At 51.3% G+C, this 22,886-nt stretch overlaps 3 protein-coding genes across 5 annotated transcripts; 1 reads left to right on the top strand and 2 right to left on the bottom strand.

Annotated features, from left to right (window-relative positions):
- Positions 1–1,378: 1,378 nt before the first annotated feature.
- Positions 1,379–3,070, bottom strand: Fau (FAU ubiquitin like and ribosomal protein S30 fusion). 3 transcript variants are annotated; one of them, XM_050137067.1, is made up of 5 exons: positions 2,933–3,070; positions 2,614–2,696; positions 2,367–2,511; positions 1,715–1,770; positions 1,379–1,553 (listed from the first exon to the last, which is right to left on the bottom strand). In XM_050137067.1, the coding sequence occupies exons 2-5, from the start codon at positions 2,686–2,688 to the stop codon at positions 1,428–1,430; spliced, it is 402 nt and encodes a 133-aa protein (XP_049993024.1). In that variant the 5' UTR covers positions 2,689–2,696; positions 2,933–3,070; the 3' UTR covers positions 1,379–1,427. The 3 variants fall into 3 exon arrangements, with proteins under 3 accessions (XP_049993024.1, XP_049993025.1, XP_049993026.1); XM_050137068.1 differs by having other exon boundaries at positions 2,848–3,003; XM_050137069.1 differs by having other exon boundaries at positions 2,871–2,965.
- Positions 3,071–3,128: 58 nt separating this feature from the next.
- Mrpl49 (mitochondrial ribosomal protein L49) lies at positions 3,129–6,325 on the top strand. Its single transcript, XM_050137071.1, has 4 exons — positions 3,129–3,276; positions 3,831–3,981; positions 5,827–5,951; positions 6,040–6,325. Exons 1-4 carry the CDS (start codon positions 3,172–3,174, stop codon positions 6,184–6,186), a joined length of 528 nt encoding a protein of 175 aa, XP_049993028.1. The 5' UTR covers positions 3,129–3,171; the 3' UTR covers positions 6,187–6,325.
- A 650-nt stretch (positions 6,326–6,975) lies between these two features.
- Syvn1 (synoviolin 1) lies at positions 6,976–14,138 on the bottom strand. Its single transcript, XM_050137066.1, has 16 exons — positions 13,626–14,138; positions 12,665–12,813; positions 12,355–12,447; positions 12,117–12,269; positions 11,976–12,024; positions 11,485–11,588; positions 10,780–10,906; positions 10,590–10,689; positions 10,431–10,496; positions 10,221–10,337; positions 9,981–10,144; positions 9,592–9,720; positions 9,348–9,503; positions 9,077–9,263; positions 8,200–8,351; positions 6,976–8,128 (listed from the first exon to the last, which is right to left on the bottom strand). Exons 2-16 carry the CDS (start codon positions 12,794–12,796, stop codon positions 8,019–8,021), a joined length of 1,839 nt encoding a protein of 612 aa, XP_049993023.1. The 5' UTR covers positions 12,797–12,813; positions 13,626–14,138; the 3' UTR covers positions 6,976–8,018.
- Positions 14,139–22,886: the final 8,748 nt, after the last annotated feature.

Here is a 22,886-nt window from a genome sequence, read left to right as displayed (position 1 = left end):
GATTTTACCAAATTGTGCAAAAATAAAATACCTTTTAAACAAAACCAACCAACCAACAACAAAAACTCAGGGTCGCCCGGCGGTGGTGGTGCACGTCTTTAATACCAGTACTCTGGAGGCAGAGGCAGGCGGATCTTTGTGAGTTCGAGGCCAGCCTGGTCTACAAGAACTAGTTCCAGGACATTGAGGGCTGCTACACAGAAAAATCCTGTATCGAAACAAAACAAAACCAAAAAGCAACCCAGGGTTTTAGCAGTGAATAACACACGTTTATCCCAGCATCAGGTCACTAGAGGCAGGCTGATTTCTGTGCGTTCGAGGACTACATAGTGAGTTCCAGGATAGTCAGAGCTACATAGTGAGAAAAAAAACAAAAAAGCCAAATTAATAATAAAACTCCCCAGGAATTAAATCATAAGCCACTCGGTAACGAATCTGAAGATAAGATACACACCACATCAACATACAAATTGAGGCCAGTCTGAGACCCTGTCTTAACAAAACAATAGGCAACCCGTCCCCCCAAGATGTGCTGAAATTTAATTCCTTTTATTATTATTATTATTATTATTTTGCTTTCCGGGACAGGGTTTCTTTGTGTTTGGGGCTGTGGACCAGGTTGGCCTTGAATTTAGAGGCCTGCCTCTTTCTCCCAAGTACTGGGATTAAAGGCATGTGAGCCCACCACCAGGCTTTTTTTTTTTTCTTCTTGAGACAAAGTTTGTGTAGTCTTGGCTGTCCTGGAACTAGACCATTTTAGCACTTGGAGGCAGAGACAGGCAGATCTGTGAGTTTGAGGACAGCCTGGTCCACAGAGGAATTTCCAGAACAGGCCCCAAAGCCACAGAGAAACCATCTTAAAAACCACCACCAAAAAACAAAACTTATATGGAATGGGGCGTCCCGCAAGGCAACCATACTCCATGGTGCATTCCAAAGCAGGGTCTGGGTGAATCTGAGGCCCAGTGCTCGGGTGGAACCTAATCAGCTGCTGAGCCCCAGCTGTGATTAGGTGAGGACAGGTAAGATCAGGGTCAATCTAATCAGGCAATACCAATTTGCAAAGCTGGGGGATCCCATGCTCTTTGTGCTTTGGGTTTTATTGATACTACTGCTGGTCCCAAATTCAGTTAAAACCAATCCATCTTCTCCCGAAGCCCTTCCCTCCCTTCCATCGCTGCCTCCACAAAACAACAGTTTAACACTAAATGTGTTTTGTTGTTTGACACAGGGTCTCTGTGTAGACCAGGGTGGCCTTCGCCAGCCTCTGCCTTCCCAAGTGCTGGTTCTCATTTACCCTTCCTAATGATCAAGACGCACTTCCCTAGCCGAAGAGGTCTATTTCTTCCTAAGGCCTTGCAAATGAAGAAAGCAGTAACATGTTTGGACAAAGAGACTTTATTAGACTGCCAGGATCACAATAGGACTTAGGAATTAGCATTGGGGCCCTTCTTCTTGCCAAAGGTGGGCACAACGTTGACAAAACGACGGTTGTACTGCATCCGTCGCTTGGCCCGGCCTGTCTTCTTCTTCTTCTTCTCCTGCTTGGCCACCTGGGAAAGGGAAGAACTTGTAAGACTCTGGTTGACCTCTCCCATGCCTGGCACCCTTCCCACCAGCTCCTCTCCATGAAAGAATACAGACAGACAAATCAAAGGCCTTGACTTTGCTGCAACAGGAAAAACAAAGTCCAAATACCAACTCTGGCACGCACCTTGGGAGTTTGACCTCTCACTTTTCCAGCACGGGCCAGGGAACCATGAACTTTACCTGTGTAAGGAGAAAGGCAGCAGGTAAGAAGCAACGCCCTACTCAGAACAACTTGCTTACTTACCCTTAGGCTTCTAAGGACAAATCTGGGGCCCCAACAAGGAATGAAACCAAGCTGCAGAGGCTGGAGATGGGGGTCACAGAATAGCTGACCCAGGTTGGTTCCCACCTCAATGTCACTGTGGTCAGTTTACTTAGTGCTGAGGGTTTGATACTAAAGCAAGGCCTCTATATCCTTAGCTAACATCTACATACAAAGACTAGAGACTCTGAGAACCTCGTAATCCCGAGTTTGATTATTATTGTCTTTCCTTCTGACACGGTTTCTCTGTACAGCCTTGGCTGTCCTGGAACTTGCTCTGTACAACAGGCTGACCTGCCTGTCTCTGCCTCCCAAGTGCTAAAATTAAAGGCGTACACGCCTACCACATAACTGGATTCTGATTTTAGTGGGGACACTGAGAACCAGTCTGATTAGAGACTGAAATACCTTTTAGAACCAAACCATAGAAGACACAAGTGTACTGCCACAGAAATGAGCTGTCCCATGCTTTAGTTACATGCATCCCATTAGTTCACAGGGAAAAAGTAGTTACCTCCCAGCATGCGGCCAGCTACTTCCAAAGTGGTCAGAGCTTCCACGCCACACTGGCCTAGGGTGGCCTCATCCTCCAGCGGCGAGCCAGCCAGAAGCAGGACTTGATCCTCCGGGGCAATGCCTTCCAGTGAGGTCACATGAGCCTACAGACAAAAACCGAACGTTTCAAAGTAGACAAGTTTTAGCTGAGGACCTGGGGATAAAAGAGCACAGTTAGGTCGAGTCAATGGGCTTTACACACTTACTTTGATCTGAGCGACCGTTTCTTGGCCGGTCACCTCGAGGGTGTGTAGTTCCTGGGCGCGTACGAAGAGCTGCATGTTGGCGACTGAAAAAAGAAAGGTTTCTGAGAGAAGGGAATTAGCGTCCCAGAAGGCAGGCGGACGGGAAGCGGCGCGGGCAAGCGCGCCGTCTCACATGCGTTAGGCCGGGCTCGCCAGGGACCTGAACGCGATCGGAGACAAGGCCGCGGAACAGACCTTGTGCGCTGACTTCCCCGCACCTCTGAGCCCGCAGACGGCCCGCTCCTGAGCGCAACAGGGACAGCTGCCCCCCGAGTCTCACCTAACCCTCGGACGCCGAGGCTGCTGCCGCGAAGATGGAGTCAAGAAAGAGGAAGAAGCAGGGGCGCGCACGTCCTCACCGCCTGCTGCGTGGCACGTCACTGGTGCGCGACCGCGCTGTTGCTAGCATTGGTACCGCCCACCGCCGTCCTACCCGACCCCCTTACGCATTACGCAGGCGTCTTGCTCTGTGGGCGGAGAGCGCGGGAGGGGGCGGGGCCGAACCGGTTGCGCGCGCAGATGGCCCGCGCAGTGGGTCAATCAAAGATGGCAGCGACTGTCTTCCGACCCCATCTGCGAGACTGGGGGTGCTGCCTCCGGTGGAGCTACGCGCTTCGGCAATTGGTGAGAGTTCGGAGCAGAGGGCAAAAGGCTGTGTGTGAGCCTGTTGCTCATGACAACTCTGATCGCATGCCCTACGCCTAGGTTTTCCTCGGGTTGTCTCGAGGGTATGTGCAGTGAGGAGAGGGCCGGTGGCAGAGCCAGGGTAGTCCGGGTTTTGGAATAGAGCTGCCGCATACCTCGAGTTGGTTAGGACCGAGAGCAGCTGCCCGTCCCGGCTCGGTGCCCGGTCGGCTCAAGCACCTTATTCGGAGTTAGAGAGTTCCAACATCAACAGAAGAAATTGCTGAAGAATACTATATTGATTGGTCTTATGATTAATTAGCTTTTCTAAATATGCTGTTTGCTATTTGAGTCCTCGAGAAATCTTGGGATCAGACGTTTGAGCTGTTTCTCCAGTCCCTCCCGATACCTTGCACTCTGGAAAAATGTCGGGTGCTTTCCCAGCGCAGGTCTTTTACATACGCTGTTTGTAAAACGCTTTCGCCTGTTTCTTTACCTACTAAAGACCTTCCGTGTTGTGTGAACTAATGGAAAGATGGTTTGTTTTGCTTTAGAGCCAAACCCAGGGGCCTCCTGATAACCCCAGCTTTGTGGAGTCTGTGGATGAATACCAGTTTGTGGAGCGTCTGTTCCCCCCCACCAAAATCCCAGAGCCACCAAAGCATAAACATTATCCCACTCCCAGTGGCTGGCAGCCTCCCAGAGGTAAGCTGAGTGATGGGGGGAGTGTGAAGGCTGTAGACCAGAAAGGTCCTTTGCCCCAGCTGAGTCTTTGGACTTCGCAGTGGATTTAGGAGTGCTGTTCAGATGTAGGCGGATTAGTATTGTCTCATCCCCAGGGAAGGGCCCAAGAATAGAAGAACTCTATTTTACTGGGGTGAAGTCTTCCCTTGTAATGAGAAAGCATAGAGAAAGAAGACCCGTGTGTTTGGATTTCTCTTCTTCCAGACCAACTGACCATGTACAATAGAGAATTCAGTTTAGCAAAAGGTAGCCTGTTTGAATTCGGCTTTGCCCTTCATTGTTGGTTTGACTTTAATAGTCATTTAGCTTCTTCTAACCTCAAATTCAATAAAATGAGTGTAATCTGCTCAGCATATAAAACCTTTTCTACAAACTCCAGTGTGTGATTATGCTTATAAAATCCCACTGCCTGGGCTGGAGAGATGGCTCAATGGTTAAGAGCATTGCCTGCTCTTCCAAAGGTCCTGAGTTCAATTCCCAGCAACCACATGGTGGCTCACAACCATCTGTAAAGAGGTCTGGCACCCTCTTCTGGCCTGCAGGCATACAGACAGAATATTGTATACATAATAAATAAATATTTAAAAAAAAAATCCCACTGCCACTTCAAGGTGTAGGCTGGCTGGAGGTGGTGCACGTCTTTAGTCTTTAATCCCAGCACTCCCGAGTCAGAGACATACTGATCTCTGTGAGTTTGAGACCAGCCCAATCTAGAGAAACCCCCTGTCTCAAAAAACCAAAACAATAAAAACCCTAGCAAACCAAACCAAAAGAACCCCTTTAATTCCCATCTCTGTTACATAATTATCAACCTCATTGGGTTAATGGAAGAGAGTAGTCCTCTAGAGGGAGTTTCCCCTAGGATCAAGGAATACTTTTTTTGTTGTTTTTCTTTTTTTGAGACAGGATTTTTCTGTGTAGCCTTGGCTGACCTGGAACTCTGTAGACCAGGCGGGTCTTGATCTCACAGAGATTCATCTGTCTCTGCCTCCTGAGTGCTGGGATTAAAGGTGTGGGCCCCAAACTCAGAGATCCACCACCTTCCCTCTGCTGGGATTAAAGAAATGTGCTACTGCCGGGCGATGGTGGCGCACGCCTTTAATCCCAGCACTCGAGAGGCAGAGGCAGGCGGATCTCTGTGAGTTTGAGACCAGTCTGGTCTACAGAGCTAGTTCCAGGACAGGCTCCAAAGCCACAGAGAAACCCTGTCTCGAAAAACCAAAAAAAAAAGAAAAAAAGAAATGTGCTACCATATCTGATTTTTTTTTACCCCGAGATAGGGTTTCCCTGTGTAACAGCCTTGGCTATCCTATAACTCCATTTGTTGACCAGGCTGGCCTTGAACTACAGAGATTTACCTACTTCTGCGCCCCCCCCCCCATGCTGGAATTAAAGGTGTGCACCACTTTACCTGGCTTCTGATTTTTCTTTTTGAGACCGTGTCTAAAGTGGCCCAGACTAGCCTTGAACTACCTGTATATTCTAGGCATGAACAGTCATGCCCAGCACTTCACTTCTTTTTGAGATTTAAATGATAGCAGACCTGGGTGGGATTTTAAAGCACTAAGGGGAATATTCCATCCTGGCTGTAAACTGAAGGAAGGACAGAGGAGATGCCCTGAAGTCAGAAGTAGTTTTCTCCAATAGGATTTAACAACCCTCCGTAGCCAGGTACAGCAGACCTTGTCTGTCTCAAAGCAGACCCCCCTTCCCTCCCCCGCCATAACCCTTTGTAGTTTTTGTGAGGGGAAGGGCCTTGGCTTAAGCCTAGGATAAGCTGGCTTCCTATACGGTACTCCTTTACAGATCCCCCTCCCAACTTGCCCTACTTTGTTCGACGATCCCGGATGCATAACATCCCTGTCTACAAGGACATTACACATGGCAACCGACAGATGACCGTGATCCGTAAGGTGGAGGGGAACATCTGGGTAAGTGACTTGGGTCTGTCCTGTTCCTTCCAGGCTGGAGGGAAGGAGCCCTGGAATTGGAAACTGTTGACTGGAGTTCTTTCCCCAGGCTCTACAGAAGGACGTGGAAGAGTTTCTGAGCCCACAGCTGGGAAGAACACCCATCACCCAGGTTAATGAGGTGACAGGGACGCTTCGAATCAAGGGCTACTTTGATGAGCAGCTTAAAGCCTGGCTTCTTGAGAAAGGCTTCTGAGATATGCTGATCAGCCCCATGGCAGTTCCTCCACAGACTGGCATTCATGGAGGAAGTGGATTTGGAGTCTCTGGAATGGGATTCAAAAGTACCTAAAGAGCTTTGAGATCAGTCCTTGCTTCATAAAGAGGAAAAAGACCTTGGTGTTTACGTGTCCACTTGGGGAGAGCTATTCAATGTGGGAGTCCATAAGACACAGTCAAGCTAGCGAGAGAGACATTAACTGCTGTCTCTTTAAACACTGTGGTGCATTTCTTAGGTGAGCCATTCTGGAAACAACCACCCAACCCTGTTCTGGGGACTTCACAGGACAGACCCATTAGGGACATGCATCCTTGATTTTCTGGAGCTTTTGCTGTAAGCCAGACTAGTCTTGGTAGCAAATGTGGAAAACATACACAGACAACACAGGACAATGACATGGACTGCAGTGGACAAGACAGACAAAAGAATATCTTAGGTTCAGAGTGTGTATAATAGGGTTGGGGACATCACCCTGCTGTCCTGGAATCAGCTTTATAGAAGATTGAAGACAAGAAAATGATGTCTTTTCATCCTGCTGTCTCATCCAATATCAGCCATTGTCTAACTTCACCATTTAATTGGTTAAGCAGCATTCAGATCCTGGCTGCCCTGCTTGACTTCAGACCTAAGGTTCTCCATGTGGAAGATGGATGTCTAGTTGCTCAGTGACCTTGGCATCCTCATTCCAGGAGACCACAGATCAGTCATGAGTCTACAGGCTGGGCACAGAAAAGTAGCCTCGCCCTAAGTTACAAGCCCCACCAGTCATTAATGCAAGTTTTTATTTGGCTGTATATACAATTTAAGCTATTAAAATTTGTACAATATTTACAAATTAAATAATCATCTGAAACTGTCTCTAGAAACTCCTGTAACACATAACCAAAAGGAAGAAAGACAGAAGCAACTAGGCCTTGGCTCCATGGTCCCTGCATGGCCCAGAGCCTGTTCTAAACAGGAAAGTTCAGGTACCAAGCCTCACACCTGCTCTTCCTTCCTGGGGTCAAGCATTCAAATCAAAAAGACAAAAGTAAGCCCAAATCCACTAGGTACAGAAATAGTTCCAATCCTGAACTCGAGTCCCACGGGTTGGAGGTGGCCTGCCTTGGATTGTGGGGAGCAGTGGTTAAGGAGCAGCACACACCCCTCAGCCAGGCCCACCAGGCAGTGGCTGCTGGGTGAGATGGGGGGGGAAAGAGCCTGGGGAGGGGCAGGACAGGGTCCCTCAGTGCTGCCCGCCTGTCCCCCACCCCCAGGCACTCCTTTCCCTGAGTTGTGTGGTTGCCAGTAAGACATGGAAATGCCACAGGGCTTAGGGGGCACAGCCACCACCACAAAGGGGCTTCTGAGATTGGGGTAGAGGAAGGAGACCGGTGTCCATCTAGGCAGGAGGGCGGGGCAGGTCCTGGTCTGTCTTCAGCCCCTCGGGTGTACACACTTGGGAACAAGTAATACTGTTCGGCACGGCAGCATGGTCCCACACTCACAAGCAGAGCTTGGAGGGGCTCACCTTCTTCCCGAAAGCAGAGAGGAGCTTCCCAGAGGTTGAGCCTCTACTTCCAAGGCCCCAGCAGAACACAGCACAAGTGGTAGAGGAAGGTTAGAGCTGACCAACATCTCCACCTGGCTGCCAGGGCCATCGGGACGGATCAACTATGAACCCAGCCACTTTTACTTGGCCTCAGAGATCCTGCCACTTCTTTCTCAGCTGGGGGTTACTCCCCGGTACAGACAGAGGGAGCTGGCACTTGGTGGCAGGATGTGTTCCAGAGAGGGCCACTCGAGAGCAGGGCCAGGTCTGGGCAGTGTCAGTGGGCAACAGGGGACTCCAGCTTTTGCAGGCGACGCCGGCGGAGTTCTGCTGCGTCAGGCTCTCCGTCCTCAGGAAGCTCCTCTGTAGCGCCCACCAACTCAGGAGCTGGACAGATAGGTCACAAGTGGAACCCAGAGAGTCCTTCATCCTCACCCCTCAAGGTTAACCACACCTACCCGGAGGCTTCTCAGCTTCAGGGGCTGGTGAGGAGGCTCCAGGGGATGGGGATGGGGCCTCAGAGCTGGGGACGCTGGTAGAGGGGGCAGCAGATACCACTGCAGAGGCAGCCTCTTCAGTGGGGTTGACTGAAGTAGCTGGCCTGGGGGGCCTGGCAAGAGAAGGGACAAAAGAGGCCTTGACCTTGGCATCCTGGGTTAGACAGATCTTCCCACCACCAAACACCACCACCACCATGAGCCTTGCAGGACAAGCTCTAAGGCAAGCTGTCTTTGAATTCTTGTGAAAAGCGGACCTAAATGCACACATGTGGGTTCGAGTCTCAGGTGACTTAGCCCCATGGATTGTAAATCACTTGCCAGCAGAGACAGCTGACCTGTGTCATGTTCTCCCCAGTCTCCACCTAGGGAGCTGGGCACCTTAGAGGGTATTTAGTAGGTAAGTCGGAGTGCTCAAGCCTTGGACTACAGCTCTTTGCACATGTCACCTATGACTGGGAATTTGGTTTCGCTTCCACCCCTATTCCAACATCAAGCAAGCAGTGAGATTAGCACTTGAACATGGAAGAGGCTGGCCTGAAGTGACTTTCCACTATCTGCTTCCTGAGGTGATGAGCTGTAACAGCTAATGTCGGGAATAACCGGAGTTTAGAAAAACGGGACTAAATTCCAAAGTCAGCTCACTAATAAACACCGGCTCTATACCGCTGTGCATGCACGTGTTTGAAGGAAAGCACTAGGCATGACCAAGAGCTCCCAGACACGCCTGTAGATAGGTGGCCCGAGGCAGCAGAATGTATGGTACGGTACAGGGAAGACAAATGTCACAAACTACAAGGGACCTTTTCTGAGCTCTACTAGAATCTGGCATGCATACCCCAAGGAGGCCAGCACAGTGAGGTACTGGTTGATTTGCAGCATGGCAGCATCCAGTAGTGTGTGTATGTTGCGTAGACTCTGCAGCCGGGCCTCCAGGTGCTGCCGTTCATGGCCCTCCAGCGCCTGCAGCTCCTCTGGGGTCAGGCCAGCAAAGCCCGCAGGGGGCACAGGCATTGGGGGGAAGGCTGGCAGGAGGCAGAGGTTAGTTAGTCTGAGCTACTTGGGCCTGACCTCATTACCCTGAACATCCCAGAGAGTAGGCAACTTACCAAAAGGTGGGGGCAGGGGCATACCCATCCAAGGAGGAGGGAAGGGGAAGCCAGGGGCAGGGGCAGCCTCTGGGCCAGGGGCAGAACCAGATGCTGGGGCAGAGGTACTGGTACCAGCAGCTGTGGTGGTGGCTGTTCCACTGGGCCGAGAAACAGCTGACAAAGCACAGAACAAAAAATCAGTCTCCAGGTCTCTGGATGTGGCTCTGCCACTCCCAGCTGCCTTAGCATGCAAAAGGCTCACCTGCACTGGTGGACGGAGGAGCTGCAGCCTCTCCTGAGCTTGGGGGAGGTGGGACTGGTGGAAAGGGACCCATTGGGGGCCACAGTGGGAACATGCCTGGAGGGAAAGGAGGCAGGAGGCCCTGGGGGACTGAGGAGAAAACGGCAGTGAGAAGAGGAGTGAGCGGGAGTTCCTACTCCCAAGCATGATGTGCGGCTAGGAGCTGACCTCCACGCCTACAGGCCCCCAGCTTACCCCTGGCCATTTATCTATTTCTCATCTTCTCACCCCTTCCTGCCCAGAATGAGCTTCTGGAGGGCAGACATTTGGGATTCCCCAGCTTTGTCAATACCCAGCCCTTCAGTACCTGAAGGCAGGGAAGGTCATCTGAGGGCAAATGAACCACTTACAGTTGGGAGGCTGTGGCAGCAGTGGTGGAGGATGAGGAGCAGGGGGTGCTCCTTGGTCAGCAGGCTCAGGGGGTGGCGGGGACTGGGCTGGCAAAGATGCCCGCAGGACATCCATACGGCAGGTCGGGCAGGTCTGCTGCCGCTGGAACCAGGAGCGCAGGCAGCTGGGAGCAAGATCAGGCAGTGATGAGCAGGTCCCCATGAGCCTATGCATATGCAGTCCCCCAGACCCTGTCCCACCTTGTATGGAAGATGTGGTTGCAGGGCAGTCTCTTAGCGCCTGTCACCATTTCCTCTCGGCAGATGATGCAGACGTTGTCCATTGCCTGCAGCTCCTCGGGGGTGGCATCTGGGTACCTGGATAACACGTCAGACCACATGTCAGGACCAGAACCTAGAGCAAAGTGATCAGGGCGAGTTTGGGAGAGTCGTCAGGATGAGCCCACTTACAGTGTGTTCATGTTGCGGATGGCTCGGCGAGACATGATGGCGTCTGTCACAGCTTTCTTGAACTGCCTGAAGAGACAAGTCCGTGAGTGCAGGCAGGCAGGCAGGTGGGGAGAGCAGTCTGGGACAGGGAAGGGACAGGGACGGGGCAGGTGGACCCACCTCATAGCCAGGTACATGGGCCGAATGGCAAAGAGTGGGAAGGTGTGCACCTTGATCATGATGGTCATGAAGGCCATGTACAGCAGGACTTTGATGAAGCCTGGGGAGGAAAGGGAGAGCACAGCTGGCCACAGAGCTGCAGGCACGCAGGATGCTGGCGTGGATCAGGAGAGGCCCCAGCCCCTGTCACCTGTGAACAGCTCTGTGTAGAGCATGTATACGGCCTTATTGTCCCAGGGGTTCTCGCTCTGGAGGTCCACGGAGTGCAGCACATACTTGATGAAGATGGTGAGCACCATGGTCATCAGAATGGCATACTGGAGGGAGGACACGAGGCGCATGTAAGCTCCAGCATCCCCTTCCTCTAGCCAGGCTTCAGTACAGCAGATACCAGTGGTGCCAACACAGGCTTTGGACATAGGTGGGGTCCTCCCAGCCTATGACTAAAGCAACTGGCTCAACCTCTGTTTGCTCATTTGTAAAACAAAGCATCAACTGTCACCTACAACACAGTTCTGTTGATTAGGAAACAGAACTCATGCATACAGTTCAAGGCCTGGCACGTGGTAAGTCCCCAGCAAATGTGAGCTGGGACGCATCTCCTGGGGGATTTACCCAGCAATTTTCTCCTATCTACCCATAGCCAGCTGTGGCACCAGCCTCCGGGAAGGCTTGCTAGGGTGCCCAGATCAGGAATCCTCTATAACAGCCTTTTTTGTGCCCTTCTGCAATCATTTAGGAGTGTAGGAGGGCAGGAGGAAAAAGATGGCTGCTCCCTGGTGGCCAGTATGGGGGTGGAGACACCACAGGTGCTCAGGAAGCCCTTGAAGGGCTGCTCACAGCACGTGTGGTCCCACCTCAACTTTGCCCCCCCCAACCTCTCAACAAGTTTTACCTCAAAGCCAAACACCAGCTGCACAGAAGCCCCCCGGGTGAGGACGCTATGATAGGCGTGGCTGACGAAGAGGAAGTCCAGGATACCCAGGAGGAACATAAGAGCTGTGGAGACCCCCAAATGGAGGGAAGTGAGGCTAGCACTTCCTGCTCTAGGAGAGCCCCACCCCCACGTCCACCATGGCCACAGGCCCAGTCTACTGAGATGTGTACACCCAAGTGGAATCAGCCCTCTGGGAGCTACTTTTGCCCAGGCAGGGTGTTGGGGCAACCCAGGCCCAGGGGAGAAGGCTGAGAGCTGAGGGCCCAGGCAGTTTAGAAGCCCTGGAGTGGAACAGGGTAGAGACTATGCAAATTAACTTCTTAAATTATCTTTCCTGTCCAGCTGTCCCAAAGGGCGCCAGGGTTCTGGGGTGCTAGCTCACAGGTCTGGCCTTCTCAGTGGCACCATGCCCCTCCAGCAGCCCCTTCCTCTTCATGAGTCTCACTTACAGACAATGCGGCAGTGGAAAAGCCAGGAGATGTTGGGGCTGCGCTCCATCTGCAGCAGAGCAGAGAGGGACACCGTCAAGATGCTTGGGGTCACCCTATGCCCCAGTCCACCAGCATGGCCATCAGCCACTCCCAACTCACAAAGTCCACACGGTCCTCAGCCAACCAATGGAAACACTTGAGGAAGAGGAGGAGAGTAAAGAGCGCCACGAAACGAGGACTGAAGTCATCCCGAAAAACAGTGAAGGCCAAACAGGTTTCGGTGACAGCGTACCAGGACCGCTCCAGAAGGTGCTGTGGGTTGAGATGGGACGATATGGAACCCAGTCATTCTTTGCCTGGCTCTGGACCCTGTCCTTTGGGGCCACCAACATATTACCTCCATCTCGGCTGCCCTCAGCTGCCCAAAGAACACCTTGCCCATCACTTTGCCCAAGAGGAAGACAAGGACAAAGGCCTGGATGTACAGGACCTAGAAGTGGGGGAAAGCCATAGTTCGAGGTGTTTTCTGCTTTCTTCGGCCTGGGGCTCATCATTCTGACATGCTCCCAAGTCTTGTCATAGATTTTTCCAAGTTAGGCAGCCAATGGCTATGTCTCCCCTACTATGACATATAGCCCTGTCTTTGACCCACACAGACATTGCCTTCCCACCCTGGGCAATCCTCCCTCACTGAGCCCTGAACTCACTGCCATGCTGGGGCTGGACTTGGTCAAATACACCACAGTGGGGTAGAACTGGTGTTTGAGGTAGTAGGCATGAGCCACCACTGCCCCAGTCAGCGCCAGGCTGGCCGCCATCATCACTGCGGTGCGGAACATTGCCCTGGCCCAGAGACCTGCACAAGGAAAATTATATTTGTCATGTCCATGCTGTGCAAACCTAGCACAGTCCCTGGCCGAGTGTCAGAAGTAGGGGTAAACTCTCATTTCGGCCTGACAGCCATTAGATTCAGAACAGCATATACTCCCGATTTCACAAGCAAGAAACAGGGACTCAAGGGTTAAAGGCTCGCACTGATGCAAGGCCTGGAACTTGGGTCAGTCTCATTTCAAATCTAGGGCTCTTTCCACGCTGCCTGCCAAGCCGCCTCCTCTAGGGAGTCAAAGAGGCAAAGCAGCAATGTTGGGAGGAGGGGGGCTCCTGCAGATGACCCTCTGTGGGAGCTGGGATGATAAGCTTTAGAGGCGGGAACGCTGGGCCTGGCTGGGAGAAGGCAAGACGCAGAAGGCACAGCCTGGGAGGCGGAACCGTCCGTGACAGCTGTATCAGGGTGGTCAGCGTAGACTCGCGCCCTGCGGGGTACGTCAGTCTGGAACCCTGGCACCCCCCTCCCTGCCCCCCGAGCAGTGTCCACTCCGAGCACCGGAGAAACGGCCGACCAGCAGGGTGCAGCGGCGGGACCGAGAACCACCCGGTCGCCTCGAAGCTGCGCACCTGTGAGCGCTAGGAGTTGCTAACGACTCAGGCGGAGCCCGGCCTCTGGAACAGTGGCCGCGCAGCCGCCTGAGGTCTACAGTCATCTGACAGGCCAAAAACTAGCGGCGGAACGCTGGGGGACGGGCTGATCTCAGTGACCCCAAAGGGCAAGGTCCTGGTCCCCGACCCCCCACCCCAACCACAGCCTGGACCAGACTTCGGCCCACTCACCAGGAGCCCAGCGCCGCGAGCCCGCTCAATCACCGCGACTGCGGCAGCCGCTCCGGTTAACAACACTCCCCACCCCCTGCGAACCGGAACTTGGAGGGTAAGACACCTCACTTCCGGCGGCGCGGGGCTTGGCGGAGTGGACTGTACCAAGTGCGCTTTGCACGTAGCGATCTCGCCGGTGCTTCCGGGCCCGCGCGCACGCAGCCGGGACGAGCAAGAGATGGGGCGCGTGGTCGCGACCAAGAGCACTGCGGGAAAGGGCGCCCCCCCCGGCACTCTTGTTAGTCACCGTAGTAGGATCACCCTAAAGCCCGGCAAGACTCCAGCTGTCAAAGTGTCTGGAAGCTGGGGTATTCTGCGGGCCGAGCCATTTGGAGGGGGGAGGAGAGCGAGCAAGAACCAGGCTTTACGTCAGGCATAAAAGAAATAAAATGTGTCAGCGCCTCACTCCAGGGACAGGTTCGACACGGTGAGCAGTAAAGTGCTTCCTGGGAAAACTGGATGCAGAAAACAGACGTGTCTTCCTAGGTCACCTCCCCAGTGCAGTTTGGGTAGGAGTTGGGTCCCGTGGCTACCGCTGATAGGTTTTGATAAAGTAACGCGGACCAATGAGAAAAAGAATGAAAAAATTCTGGCCTATAGAAAGAGAACAGCAGGTGAGTGGTTGCTAGGGTCCGTAGACTGGGTGGCTCTAGGCTCGGTCCCACCGCAGCCAGCGACAGACGACGGAGAAAGCGGAAGCGCAGTCCGTAGGTAGAGGGTCCCTATCCTGCCTGGGGGAACGCTTACCTCGCCCACAAAGGGAGCCGCGCTCGGGTGTGTCCGGACTGACAAGAAGCAGAGCTCCAGTTCTTTCGAGGCTTGGGTGGAGAGTTCTGTGCGGAGAAGTTGACTTCAGCACCCCAAGCGCTCAATCACCACGCGTGTTCCTTCCTGGATCGTAGCCACGACCCTCGGTTCTGAGCAGTCCGCTGTTTCAGTCGCAACTTAGGGCTCAGGCAATCACTGTAGTCGCGAACAGAATGGAGACCTAAAGGGTCTACTTTGTGTCCTGAATTTTTTCTTTGCCAACCCATAAAGTCGCTCGTCACCCAAGTTTATCATCTGTGTGTGTGTGTGTGTGTGTTTGTACACCTCCCGTTTTTAAGGCGGACTCACTGCAGACTCAGAGGCTTAACAAAGCCAATCCTAGGAGTCTTTAGAGTCTGTCTGCCCCTATGTTCCTGTGCTCTTGGTCTCTGCCATCTTCTCCACCACCGCTGGTCTTATCGCAGTGTCCTCAGCCTTCCTGATGCTGTGGCCCTTTAACACAGCTCCTCATGTAGTGGTGACCCCAACCATAAAATTATTTCGATACTACTTCATAGCTATAATTTTGCTGTTATGAATCGTAATGTAAATATATGATATGTGACGCCCCATAAGGGTCTCCAGCAACAGGTTGAGAGCCTCTTGCTTACCAATTCAATTTGTAACTAGTCCTAAGTTAGCTCATTCCCCATACGCCTATCTATGGCCTTCTATTGGCTCCCTCCAATCCTACAGACTCAGTCTCCCCTATTCTTTTAAATTTTGTTTTTGTTTTTCAAGACAGGGTTCCTCTGTGTAGCCCTGGCTGTCCTGGAACTGTGTAGACCAGGCTGGTCTCAAAATCACAGAGAGATCCGTCTGCTTCTGCCTCCTGAGTGCTGGGATTAAAGTCATGCACCACCACCACCCAGCAACTCCCTTATTCTTGAAAATCTAAGTTTTTGTGACCACCCCATATACATACACACACACACACACACATATATATATATATATCTTCCTCTGCCCATCTTTTTATTTAAATACTGTATCCATGTTGGCCTCTTTTCCAGTGCTCCTATGGATTCAACTTTTTGGGCTCCAATATGGTGAGGTCTCCCATGTTTGGCCTCCAGCTCAGGTCTCTTCAACTTTTGAAATAATTCAGTGAGCAGAGCATTGTGGCCAACTCTTGTAATCCCAGAAGTTGGGGCTAAGGCAGGAAGATCACTAAGTTTGAGGTCAGCCTGGAACTATAGAGTGAGAGCCTATCTGAGAAATAAGTGAGGGCCATCGAGATGGCTGGAGGGTTAAAGCACTTGCTGCGCTGACTTGGGGAAGAGACCTGGTCAGTTGTCCTCATCAACTTAGACCATGGAACCCAATATGGACAAGTTCAGCAGAACCGCCATATACGGGCCACCCATGTTTCAGCATTGCCAGGGCATAAATTTCAAAATTTCAATCTAATGACTGGAGCCCAATCCCCAGGACACATACAATAAAAGAATGGACTCCCGACGTTGTTCTCTGACCTCTACAGCCTTTTAAACCAGCTGCTAATAGTTTGGCCGCTAGGGGGCGCTCTACCCATGCGTATGAGCAAACACACACAGACACTTACGTGTAATTCTAGAACAGTGCCAGGAAAGCCATCCAGCCTGTAATTCCAGCTCCCCTTAGAAGCAGAAGCAGGACAGTCAAATGTTCAACGCCTGCCTGAGCAACCTAACGTTAGTGAATTACCTAAACATTGAGAGGTAAGAAATGCTACCGTCTGGACAGTGGCAGAAAATACCATTACCTAGCATTTGGGAGGCAGAGGCAGGCAATCCCTTGAGTTCAAGGCTAGCCTTGAGTGAGTAGTTCCAGGACAGTCAGGGGCTACACAGAGAAACCCTGTTTTTTGTTTTTTATCCCAAGTGCTGGGATTAAAGGTGTGCGCCACCACCGCCCGGCTATTTTTTTGTGGGGGAAAGTATATTTTTTTAAAGGTAGAAATGTACTGGGTGGTGGAAGCAGAGGCTGGGGGATCTCTGTAAGTTTAAGACCAGTCTGGTCTACAGAGTTAGTTCCAGGACACTCAGGGCTACATAGAGATTTTGTTGTTTGGTTTTTTGAGGCAGGGTTTCCCTGTAGCTTTGGAGCCTGTCCTGGAACTAGCTCTTGTAGACCAGGCTGGCCTCGAACTCCCAGAGATCCGCCTGCCTCTGCCTTCCAAGTGCTGGGATTAAAGGTGTGCGCCACCACCTCCTGGCGACTCGGCCTTCTTTCTTCAGCTACACACAGGAGAGAATACAGGTTTGTATCCAGGACAGTCATATGGTGAGACCCTGTTTCAAAATAAAAGGCAAAAGAGAGAGAAAATGCTCCACAGCTCAGATGGAGGCATTTTCCCAAGTTATGTTATCGTGTGTGTGTGACAGAGGACAGACAACCGGTAGACGTCAGCTGTCTCCTGTCGCCCGGGTCATAGGATCTGGCTCAGGTCTTCAGACTTGACTGTGGGCTCCTTCACTGGCTGAGCTTCTGGTTGACTTTGAAGTCATTTTCTCTTCTAGACCAGGCTGGCCTTGAACTCACAGAGATCCGCCTGCCTCTGCCTCCCTAGTGCTGGGATTAAAGGCGTGTGCCACCACCACCTGGCTGAAGTCATTTTCTCAACTGAGACTCCCACTTCCCAAATGACCCTTGACAAAAATCTAACCACCACAAAAACTGCCCACCAGAACTAGGTAAGACTGTACTGCTACAGATACTGAGTCCCTTGGTTGCATGACGTGGAGAGATCGAGCTGCATCTGAGCTGGAAGTTTCTTCCGCGCTGGTCAGCTCTCGGTCTCAGAACATGCTGCACATTGCTTGGGGAGAAAAGGCATCGTCTGGCTGTAAACCTGTGAACCCCAAGACCAATCAGCCATGCAGGATGTGTGCAGTTGTATAATAGTGGCTTTACTGGTACGGGGTAGCCCATCCAGTCACACTCTGATTGGATTTGAAGTTCACTCTACAGGAGACAGTCTATGCCTGTCACGTAAATATGACCAAAACCCCATAGCAGGGGAAGTCATAGGCCCTGCAGAAACAGGACACTGTTTAGCTAAATTGGGGGCGGGGGATGCAGCGGCATCCGCCTGTAATCCCAGCCCACCTACAGTGAGCTGGGAGGCAGAGATGGGAAAATTGTCTCTAAGCTTGTGGGCCAGCTAACCAGAATACTTACCATGACAGAAATAGCAAGAGAGACCTTGTTTAATAAGGTGGGTAATGAATTGCCTGGAGTCTGACACATTCAGGAAGCAGAGGTCAGTAGCTTTCTGGAGGCTGAGGAGAATGTCCACTAGGATTGTCAGAGTTTCCTGGGCAGAGGTCTCGCCAGGTCTGCTAGAGTTGCTCGGGGGTTGCGCGGCACAGGTGGAGCACAGCCGGCTGTCCTAGAGAAAACAAGAACTAAGCTGGGTGTGGTGTAACCTCAACACTCAGGGGGCCGAGACAGAAAGAAACAGAGTCTGAGGCTGGCCTGGGCTACAGAGCAAAACGACACATGCAAACATTCTTGGCAGTACAAGAATCTGGAGCCCCATTGTACAGAGCTGCCAGAGAGCCACACTGGCTCCATCAGAACCACACCCACAGCAGTGGAAGGTGTGAGTCTCACCTAACTGAGGCTGGCTGAGATGTAGAATCAGGGTTTTAACTCCTCCAGCTGTCCAGGACAGAGCTAGGAGAAGCTGGGACACATGCTGCCCTAACAGGCCTCTGTGACTGGCCAGGAGGAGTCCTGCGTGGCCTGCTCCCAGCTTCCTCTGTCCTCAGGCATGCTCTTTGTATCAACTCTAGCTTGTCCACATCCCCAAACCCCACTTCCCCTTCAGTCTGGTTGTCTTCTCTTAGCCCCTCTCTACCCAAGTACAGTAACTTGCCTGCCTTCTTCCACTGGCCTGGAAAACCCTTCCTGTACAGCTTCAGGCATTTCCAGCAACGGAGTGAGTCTGTCCATGTGCTCGGCATTTGACCCAGTGGAAATACAGGCCTGTATGACCAGAAAAATCACTCTCTGTGTGGCCTCCCGGGGCAGAGCTCAGAACAACAAAAAAATCACCTTCCACTTGCTGTACACAGGAGGATCACAGACTGCCCTGTTGTGGTCAGACCTCGGGCCAGGCACAGTTCTAATCCTCATGCCAACCTCATGAGCCAGGTGCTGTTACCAGGCCTGTTTCATAGGTGAGGAAACTAAGCCACAGAAATTCAGCAGTTTGCCCAGGGTTGCCCAGCTAACAGGGAACGGGGTGAGACTCAGTGGCACAGCACTGGCCTAGCATGTGCATGAGCCTGGGCCCGTTCCTGGCACCACAAAGGCAATAATGACAATAAAGCTGGGAGTGGGGACTGCAGAGATGGCTCCTCCACTAAGGGCGCTTAGCTGCTCTTCCAGAGGACCTGGGTGTGGCTCCCTGCACACATAGAATGGCTCACAACCATCCGTAACTCCAGTTCCAGAACTGCCCACTTCTGAAAGGTGCCAAGCATGTCCATGGTGCACAGACATATAGACAGGCAAAACATTGATACCCAAGAAAGATAAATGAATTTTAAATCTTAGAGCCTCAAAATACAAGGGTTGTGGATATAGCTGAATTGATGGAGTGCTTGACCAGCATACATGAAGGCCTGGGTTCAGTTCCCAGTGTAGCATAAACCAGCTGTAGTGTGAGAGTTCAAGCTAGTAACGTCAGCACTCAGGAAGTGGGGCCAAGAGGGTCAGAGTTCAGAGTCATCCTCAGAGAAAAAGAAAGGTCAATGCCAGACTGTGATCATCAAGATCCTGAAAAACTAGACCAGGCCATGGCAGTGCACGCCTTCAATCCCAGGACTCGGGAAGCAGAAGCAGGTGAATCTCTGTGAGTTCGAGGCCAACCTGGTCTACAGAGTGAGTTCCAGGGCAGTCAGGACTGTCCCACAGAGAAACCCTGTCTCAAAAAAAAAAAAAAAAAAACAAAAAAAAAAAACAAAAAAAAACAGAGAGAGAATGAATGAATGAGCAACCTAAGAAATAGCTTCATGACAGATGGTGGTGGTGCACACCTTTAATCCCAGCACTTGGGAGGCAGAAGTAGGTGGCTCTCTGTGAATTTGAGACCAGCCTAGACTACACAGTGAGTTCAAGGACAGTAGGGCTGTTTCATAGAGAAACCCCGTCTCAAATACCCCTACCCCCCCAAAAAAAAAAAAAAAAACCAACAACAACAAAAAACCTTAGCAGGACTGGAGAGATGGCTCAGTGGTTAAGAAGGGTTGTTCTTCTAGAGGACCCAGGTTCAAGTCCCAGTACCCACATGGGAGCTCACAACTGTCTATAATTCCTGTTCCACGGGATCTGACATCCTCACACAAACATACTGCATGTATGACAGAACACCATCGTACATAAAATACAAATAAAAACTATTTAAAGGGGACCAGAGAGATGGCTCAGAGCTTCAAAGCACTGACTGATCTTCCAGAGGTCTTGGGTTCAATTCCCAGCGAACACATGATGGCTCACAACCATCTGTAATGAGATATGGTGCCCTCTTCTGGCCTGCAGCCATACAGGCAGAGAGAACACTGTATACATAATAAATAAATAAATAAATAAATAAATAAATAACTATTTTAAAAAATAGCTTAGCAAATAATGGGCATTTGCCACCAAGGCGGACAAGCTTTTTGCTTCTTGGGACCCACATGGTAGAAGGAGAGAGAGAGAACTAACTCCCACAAGTTATCCTCCGACCTCCACATGAGACACACACTAAATAAATAAATGTAATAAGTTTTATAAATAAAAAAACATAAAGACATAGCAAAGATAAAAATGTAGGACCAGGGAGATGGCTCAGCAGGGTAGGTGCTTGCTGGCCAGGCCGACTCACAGTGGGAGGAGAAAACCCACTCCATGTCCACCCACCCAGGCCCATCATAGCCATGCATGTATATACGCAAACACAAATAGAAAAATGTAATAAAAACAAAACTAATAAAAATATAATAAGCTGGGTGTGGTGTCACACACCCGTAGTTTGAACTCTCAGGCAGCAGAGGTGGAAGGGTCAGTTCTAGGTCATCCATTGCTATCCACGATCTTGAGGCCAGTCTTAGCTGTATAAAACCTGTCTCCCTACCAAAAAAAGAAAAAAAGACAGTAAAAAAGAATAAAAAAGATAGGGTGTGTGTAGTTCGGTGGGAGATGACTTGCCTAGCATACTACAGGATCTGGGCTCAACCTCTAGTACCACATACATAAGTAAATCCATGCAAGGTGGCCCCGTTCTCACCTCTGCCCTTTGCCACATGACTGCTTTCTCCATCCAAGGACACACTGCCATTTTATTGATGAGAAAACAGATACTCAGAGACACTAAGAAGCTTAGCTCATTCTCTCTTGTGCTGGAGAGCGGTGGAACTGGGAGACTGTGTAGTTTCTGGTGCCTCAGGAACCTCAGTCAGGGCCCCTGCAAGTTCCTCTCAGACCTGTGGAGAATCTTGGGGCTAAATCATCCCCAGAAGTTTCTGGGCAGAGCTAGGAGACAACCATTTCAGGCATTCAGCAGTTTGCCTGTGCTAGAGGTTATCTGGCCTGAGTTCCCTTGGGCAGCAGGACAGGGACAGAAAGCTCGTGTGTTTCCCCTGTGTAGCAGACAAGTAGCCCAGCTAGCCAAGCAGGTCTGGCCTCTGTGACAGGAAGCAGAATATAGTGGATGCACAGGAACAGGGATTGTGGTGTGCCAGACAGGGACAGAAGACGGGGGGGGGGGGGGGGGGGGGGGGGGGGNGGGGGGGGGGGGGGGGGGGGGGGGGGGGGGGGGGGGGGGGGGGGGGGGGGGGGGGGGGGGGGGGGCCTGACACAGGCCGAGCAAGAAGACACCTTCTGCCTCATACATGAGACTATATTTTTGAGGGGGTTGTTTGGTTGGTTGGTTAGTTTTTCAAGACAGGGTTTCTCTTGTGTAGCTCCTAGTGAACTGGAATTCAATTTTTAGACCAGGCTAGCCTCTTACAGGACATTCTTACTTGTATAAGATATTTGAACCTTGATGGGCTGTAGCTATGCACGCCTTTAATCCTAGCACTCAGGTGGCAGAGGCAGATAGATCTCTGTGAGTTCGAGGCCAGCCTGGTCTACAGAGTGAGTTCCAGGACAGGCTCCAAAGCTAGGACATCTGGCCCAGCCTTCTCATTCTTCCTTCTTTCTAAATGGGCAGTTTCTCTCCTCCCATTCATTCCCTGGTTCATTCACCTAACCGTCATTCACAAAGTTCCCATAGTACTCTGGACTTTGCTAATAAGTAGAAAAACAAAACAAACAAAAAAATCTGCCTCAGAGCTGGAGAGATGGCTTGGAGGTTAAAAGCGCTTACTCCTTCCCCTTCCAGAGGACCCCAGTGTGGCTCCCAGCACTCACATAACCATCTGTTATAACTCCAGTTCCAGGGGAGCTGACCCCTCTTCTGACCTCTGCAGGCACTGCACACATGTGATATAAGGGCATATGAGCGGACCAACTCATACACATAAAATCAAGTAATAACCATAAACCTGGCCTCCATGGAATTTATGGTCTATAAAAGATAAACAAAGAAATCAGCCGGGAAATACACAGAACAGCAATGACTAAATGCTAAGGGCAGAGAAGCTGGGCCGGGCTGGGAGGGACCAGAAGCAAGGAAAGGAAAGCAGGGCTGGGTAAGGCGGTGCGTGCCTTCAGTGCCACCATTTGGGAGGTCTCTGTCAGTTGGGCCAGCCTGGTCTACATAGTGAGTTCCAGGACAGACAGGAAACCCCGTCTCAGAAACCAAACCAACAAATGAAGGGAAGCACTTTCATCTCAGCGGCAGGGAAGACAGAAAATAGATAGAGTGTAAACACGGGCAGGGAAAGGCCGGTGAGACGCTTGATGACAGGATCATTTGCCCCAGACAGCAGGAGTACTGGGCTGGGGATGTAGCCCATTTGGGACGTGCGGTGCTTACTTAGCAGGCCCAAAGCCAGGAGTTAATCCTCAGCGTTACATAATTTGGGTGTGGCGGTACATGCACTTAGGAGGTGAACACAGGAGACTCAGGAGACATCCTTGGCTACATAGCAAGTTTGAGGCTAACCTGAGCAACATATAAAACAAAACAAACACTAGGCCCAGAGGAAGAGCAGTTACAACCCACGGATCACATAAATAGTCCTGGTTAAGCTGAAAGACTGTGTAAGGTGTATGTATGGGGCACTCAGGGGTCAAAGGACAACTCTTGCGGAATAATCATTTTGTGCACTGTGAAGATGTGTTTTTCTTGTCTGCTTAATAAAGAGCTAAATGGCAGATAGCTGGGCAGAAAGGGGTTAGGCAGGACTTGCAGACAGGGAGATAGCTCTGTGGGATGAGGGAGGGAGGAGTTGTGGGGAGACACAGGGAGAAGCAAGATAAATTTACCATGCA

This window comes from Alexandromys fortis, unplaced genomic scaffold (genome assembly GCF_014885135.2).
Source record: "Alexandromys fortis isolate MF-2015 unplaced genomic scaffold, M_Fortis_MF-2015_v1.1 scaffold_3, whole genome shotgun sequence".
NCBI lineage: Eukaryota > Metazoa > Chordata > Mammalia > Rodentia > Cricetidae > Alexandromys > Alexandromys fortis.
The sequence above is the reverse complement of the archived record's forward strand: the minus strand, read 5'-3'. Positions and strand labels throughout refer to the sequence as shown.